The sequence below is a fragment of the Euprymna scolopes genome, chromosome 36 (genome assembly GCF_053919585.1).
Source record: "Euprymna scolopes isolate OS-2025 chromosome 36, ASM5391958v1, whole genome shotgun sequence".
Lineage (NCBI taxonomy): Eukaryota > Metazoa > Mollusca > Cephalopoda > Sepiida > Sepiolidae > Euprymna > Euprymna scolopes.
This window is the reverse complement of record NC_136517.1, coordinates 77,378,372-77,384,855: the sequence shown is the minus strand read 5'-3', so window position 1 is coordinate 77,384,855 and position 6,484 is coordinate 77,378,372. Positions and strand designations below refer to the sequence as shown.

General features: G+C 32.2%; 2 protein-coding genes across 2 annotated transcripts in view; one reads left to right on the top strand and one right to left on the bottom strand.

The window, feature by feature from the left end:
• The window catches only part of LOC145260619 (translation initiation factor eIF2 assembly protein-like), a gene marked incomplete in the record, with an annotated part of 69,209 nt that overhangs the window by 27,062 nt on the left and 35,663 nt on the right, over positions 1 to 6,484 (bottom strand).
• On the top strand, positions 3,510 to 6,228 carry LOC145260187 (uncharacterized). The gene has a single exon (XM_080118011.1). It carries the CDS (start codon positions 3,859 to 3,861, stop codon positions 6,226 to 6,228), a length of 2,370 nt encoding a protein of 789 aa, XP_079974137.1. The 5' UTR covers positions 3,510 to 3,858.

Sequence of the window (6,484 nt, the reverse complement as noted above, 5' to 3'; positions counted from 1 at the left end):
TTAAAAAAAAATTTTTCTTGTTTAATTTTTTTTTTTTTTTTTTAATAAAATCGATTTTCTAAGTGTCCGTTTTCTACCTAACTGGCTAAGTTCTTAGTGGTTTCACTTATTTTAAAGCGTTTATTATGTTCATAAACGAGACCGCATATTTTTTTTTTATATTAATATAAAAAGAATTTACTTATATACTGTTGTTTATAAAAGGGTAAAATCGATTTTTCTACCTCGCCGACTATGTTGTTTATTTAATTTATTTGGAATCGTTTATTTGGGAAAGAAAAAAAAAACACAGAAAACAAACAAAAACATGTCGAGTGTTACGTGAGAACGAGAAATAATGTCCGGTATATCACATCTTAGGGGTATTGATAATCACTAAAAATAGAAAATTAAATAAATTACTGAGGGAGATTTGGTTTTAAAAAGAAAATAATAAATTTTAATATTTTTTTAAAATATAATTTAGAGAGAGAGAGAGAGAGAGAGAGAGAGAGAGAGAGAGAGAGAGAGGGTAAAAACTATATCTCCCTCCAAAAAACAACCAACAATAAATGAAATTTAAAAGATTATTGATAAACGATAGCGGAGTTTTCAATAAAATTGATTAATAAATTTATTTAGTGATTACTTTTTCTCTTAATGATTGATTTTAGAATTTTGAAGTAAAAATTAAAAAAAATTAAATATTAGTTAACGAGAGATTGTTAGCACATGGCATCTCTCGCGCCAAAAAAATATTTCGCTTTTAATTTATTAGTTAATTTTTGCAAAATTTGACAGGACGACAATAAATGTTCATAATTGATAAAATTATAATTTTAAATAACGCATGAGTGCATTTGGTATGACAGAAAACAAAAACATAACAACAAAAAACTATCATAATAAAAAACAAAACAAAAAAGTAACGAAAAATCGAATCGCTCCCTGTTTTTTAAATTTTTTGTTTTTGTTTTTTATTATTGTTTTTATGACTCCAAAAAACATCGTTAAAATAAGAACAAAAAAAAAATGTGTAATTAACTTTGTATGAACATAATAAACGCTTTAAAAGAAGTGAAACCACTATGAACTTAGCCAGTTAGGTAGAAAACAAACACTTAGAAAATCGATTTTATTTAAAAAAAAAAAAAAAAAAAAAACATTAAACAAGTAAAAATATATTTTTTAAAATATTATGGGGGGGGGGGGGCTATAGTCTATTTTAAAAAACATATCTCCTTCAAGAACGATCATAAAATGTGTTTTCAATCGATATTTATTCAATAAGGGACCAGTTTTCCTACCTAGCGAAAGGGGACGAGTTTTCCGGAGACGAGTTTTCCGGAGACGAGTTTTCCGGAGACGAGTTTTCCCGAGACGAGTTTTCCGGGCACCCCTTGAGAGTAACCCCTATAAAATTCTTAAGAAATTCCAAAATAATAAAAGTGACCTGATCTAAATGAAATGATCTAAATTATTAGCCTAATTTCCAATTTCAAAAACGATTCTGAAAAAAAAATGTTAAACTTTTCCATAGCTGGTACTAAAAGATAAAATGAGGAATATTTATTTTTAAGCTACCAGTACAAATAAAACCTAATAACAGATATATGATGTGGATTTATTTTAGCTGTGTAGGAAAAAACAACAACCATAAAACATGACCTTTTGATTTCTATCCAGTCCTTCAGCATTGACAAATCTAACAAGAAGGTGCTAAAAGGTCTTAACTTTGGTTTTTAAGCTGCTGGCTATTTATTGGTTGAGGCTGCTCCCTGTTTACTGGTTTGTAAAACCAAATTCTCAATATATAACAGGGGGATGGGTGAAGATAAAAAGCAATAAAAATTAATTTTACTGAAACCGTTTTGCCAGTTGAGTTTGTCTTGGAACTGACAAGACCCACAAATACAGACTAGAAGATTGAAATTTCGTCAGTCACCATAAAAATGTAAGTTATATTTTAATCTAAATGTAGAATTTAAGTAGATATTTTTTACTATATAAAACTACTATTTATATTATTATTATTATTATTATTATTATTATTAATAATTTATTTTAAAATAAGTTTTCAGTAAAATTCTCTCTCATAAACAAGAGTGGTATTCTAACATTTTATTTTAAAAGATTACACATGAACACACTGAAAAAACTTGACAAAGAAATATATCAATTCTTTTAGAATTTATTCACATGTAAATTTAATTTAAAATAAGCCCTGTATTTCTTAGTTATTTAAGTATTTTCGGATAGTTAATAAAATAAATTTGGTATGTATGCAGAATATAAGCCGTGCTGAAATAATGTTATTTAGAAATTCATTTTTTTTTTTTAAATGAGGAGGAGATGACATTTTATAACTTTTCTTCTTCCACCTAACAATTAAATAAACAAAAATGTTGTAAATTAAACTTGATCTTATCAAAAAATATCATGGTCCGCATTCTGCATGAGCACCAATAAATTTGTTATCGGAAATAAATTCTGGGCATTTTTGAGAATTATTCATTTATTTTGCAAGATGTGGCTTAAAGATTCCACTGGAATAAAAATCAAGCTACATCGCATCCATTCATCTGCTACTATAGAAATATAAGTGACCGTGAGCATATTAATTTGTAATAATATCTGGAAAAAAAATTGTTAATTGCTTTAAAAGTAAGAATGGTCATGGTATGGGAAATCAATTTTATGTTAAATTTAAATGCAAAACTCATCTCTCAATCTGCATGCTAAAATAATTATTGTTTTGGTTATGAAGGTCAGGTTATTATAATTTTTTATAAGTTTCCCATTAGTTTTTGATTTTGATGGTGATTAAAACCTAAAGTTATTCTCCAAAACACATGTATTTTTACAAAAAAAAAAGTTATAATGAAAATGTTTACGAAAATTCTAAAACTTTGAAATTTAGCTATATTTTTGATTTTTCATATCTTTCTTCATAACTTTTTTTTCATGTGTGAAAATACATTTTTTTTTCTTTTGAAGATTATTTTAGACTTTAATCTTTCGAACACAATCAAAAACTACTCGGAGGCTTATAAAAGAAATTATGATAAGCCGGCTGTCATAACTGCACCCCATCAGTTTTTAGCGGCTAGGACGCATTTTGTCAACTTTGCCGTTTGTTTTGTCTTTCCGCGAAAGATAAGCGAACACAATAAAAATGCCAGAATTATATTCACTAAATTAACTATTAAAAACCCTGTTACATCCACATCGCATATACTTTTTATCTTTTGTTAATTTTATTAAATTTCATTATTCGTATTACCATCAGGACTTAAGGTTAGGAGGAAAGGGACGTGGTTTTACTGATTTTATGAAGTTTTATCAGTAACATTAACATGGCCAAGATTAAACAAACTTGGTAAGATGTTCTTTTTCACATCTTTTGCCTTGTCATAGAGGACAAAAGCATAAAATAAATAAATTATAAAAAAGGCACGTTTTATATTCTACGTTTGATTTAATTGACAATAAAGTTGATATTATTTTTCTTGAAAACCATTTTTTTATAAACTTGTAAATAAACTGCATTTTCTAAAGGTTAAGAACGAATTTTCATGAAGTTTCAATTTCTGTTTTGTTTATTTTATGCAAGTAAATTAAATTTACACCTTATTTTGATGTTATTATGATCTAAAGTTTATTTTTACTAATAGTTTAAAAACAATAAATATTTATCAGTACCAGCAGTGGAAAATTAAGTTTAAAATGATATTAAAAGAATTGTTTTTGGAATCAGAAATTAGGTTAAAATTTTTCTGATTCCAATATCTCAAAAAGTTCTGATTCAGTTGAGTATTGCATATTCTGCTCATTGTGAATTATTATTTCACATCTTTCTTCCAGAGCAATAAATTAAGAATGTCTTCTGAACCAAGGAAACGAGAGGGAGGAGATACATCATTGATGACAAGTGCTCCTCAATGTTCTTTTGGATTACTAATGAAGAGTGCATGTCACCGCAATCTGAAGCCATCTTCAACACCAATAACTGCATTAGAGCATGATGTAAGAACTGTGCTCAAATTAAGAGCTGGTGTCACACTCACTGATGAAACCGTTGCTAACATTTGCAGGTATCACGAATTTCATTTGGGGCATTACTTTGAGAAAAAATATACAAAGTGCTGCAACATCTTTTTGAAGCACAAAAGAAAGGTAAAGGGTGATCGTGCTATCAAGTTAGACATGGCTGAGATGCTAAAGCAGAAGGGCTACCATGTTGTTCCTGGCTGGAAGCTTTGCCGTCACTGTGAAGTAGCTGCCAAGAAGTTAGAAGATACAAGTGAAACAGAAGGAAGTGACAACCAAGACCTTGAAAATGAGTCGCAAATTGAACAAAAGAGAGAGAAACTGAATGACAGTCTAATGATGTTTGATATATCCCCTATAAAAACCGGTAGAATGCAGAAGCACACAAAAATCAATATTGTCAGAGAGAAATTAGAAAGAAACTATGAAATGCAAGTAGAGGCAGCTGCCAAAGTCCTTAACATCTCTAGCCCTGAATTAGGAAGCCCTATTAGCAGCCAAACGAGTCAAACGGATTTAGTGGCAAAGGCAAAAGATTATGATTGTTTGTTGGATGCAATGAAGGACAAACTTGAGAATAAAGAAATGAAAACCAGTGAGAGGATCCAGTTGATGACTTTAGCTCCGGAAAGTTGGTCTCGAAAAGAGGTGTCTGAATATTTCAATGTCTCTGAATATATAGTACGTGAAGCACGGCAACTGAAAAAGGATCGAGGTATTCTTTCATTGCCACAGAAAAAGAAGGGGAGAGGTCTCTCAAAAGAGGTTATCAATTCTGTCTTGGCTTTCTATGAGGACAATGAATTTTCACGGTTAATGCCTGGAGGGAAAGATTTTGTGAGCATTGGTAATAAAGTTAATGTCCAGAAACGGCTCCTATTATGCAATCTTAAGGAGCTTTATGTAGCTTACAAAGAAAGCTATCCTGAACACAAAATAGGTCTTTCAAAGTTCTGTGAGCTCCGTCCAAAATGGTGCGTCACCGTCTTGACATCAGGTTCTCATTCAGTTTGTGTTTGCACCCACCATCAAAATACCAAATTGCTTGTTGACTGCTTTGTTTCAACTGTCAAGACTCAGCTCAGAAGGAAAGCTGAAGAATCCAGAGATGAGAGTGCTGCTAATGTACCAACTGAAAATCCCAATTTTAATATCACTTACAAAGATTTGATGGCCTTGGTAGTTTGCGACACCAATAGTCTTGAATGTATGGTCCACCGTTGTCCTAAATGCCCAGGTTTCCCTGCTCTAGAGAAGTATATCAGAGATAAATTTACTGAATTGGAAATTGACAGTGAGATGTCATATAGTCAGTGGGAGAGTGTGGATAGGACAATGCTACGGACACAGATGGCTGATGTAGATTACTTCATAGAGATATTGGTATACAATGTTGATAATCTAACGACCCATTCCTTCACAGCAAAGAGCCAAGCGCAGTATCTAAAAAAGAGAAGAGAAGAAATAACTGAGACCGAATGTATACTTCTCTTGGACTTTGCGGAAAATTATCACTACGTGGTGCAAGATGAGATCCAGGGATATCACTGGAACAAAGACCAGTGTACCATACATCCAGTGGTAATTTATTACAAAGATAACAATGGTAAACTTCAACAGATCTCATTATGCATCATTTCAGATGACCTTGAGCATGACACCTGTTTTGTGCATGAACTGCAAAGAATGGTGATGTTGTACATCAAAGAGAAATTTCCCTGGATCAAGAGTGTAGAGTACTTCAGCGATGGCTGTGCTGCCCAATATAAAAACTTCAAAGCATTTATTAACCTTTGCCATCACTCATCAGATTTTGGAATTGATGCAACTTGGGCATTTTTTGCAACTAGCCATGGCAAATCACCCTGTGATGGAATTGGTGGGGCTGTCAAACGCAAAGTTCTCCGTGCCAGCTTGCAAAGGCCAATAAAAGACCAAATACTCACTTTTCATGCTGTTGCAGACTTTTGCAGATCATCGATCACTGGTATCATGTTTCTAAAGATCGACAAAGAAGACATGGTTTCAGTTCGAGAGAAACTTCAAATGAGATATAAACTGGGAGATACTGTGCCTGGTACAAGGAGCTGTCACTATTTCAAACCAACTTCTCAGTTTACTATTCAGGGCAAGCAACTGAGTGCTGACAACGATCTTTATCGACCATTCTTTCCTGGACATGCCTACGCCGCTAGATGAAACTCTGGAGTTGCTCAAATGCAATGACTACATTACTTGCATTTTTGATGGGTATTGGTGGTTAGCATTGATTGAGAGTGTCAACAGGGAAGAGAAAGATCTTACTTGCAAATTCCTGCATCCACATGGACCATCACATCAATTCCACTGGCCAACTAATAGGGATAGAGGCTATATTCCACTAAGCAAGGTCGTTATGAGAGTGCAGACCCCAAGTATTTCAGTGAATGGTAGAACATATTTCATCACCAAGGAG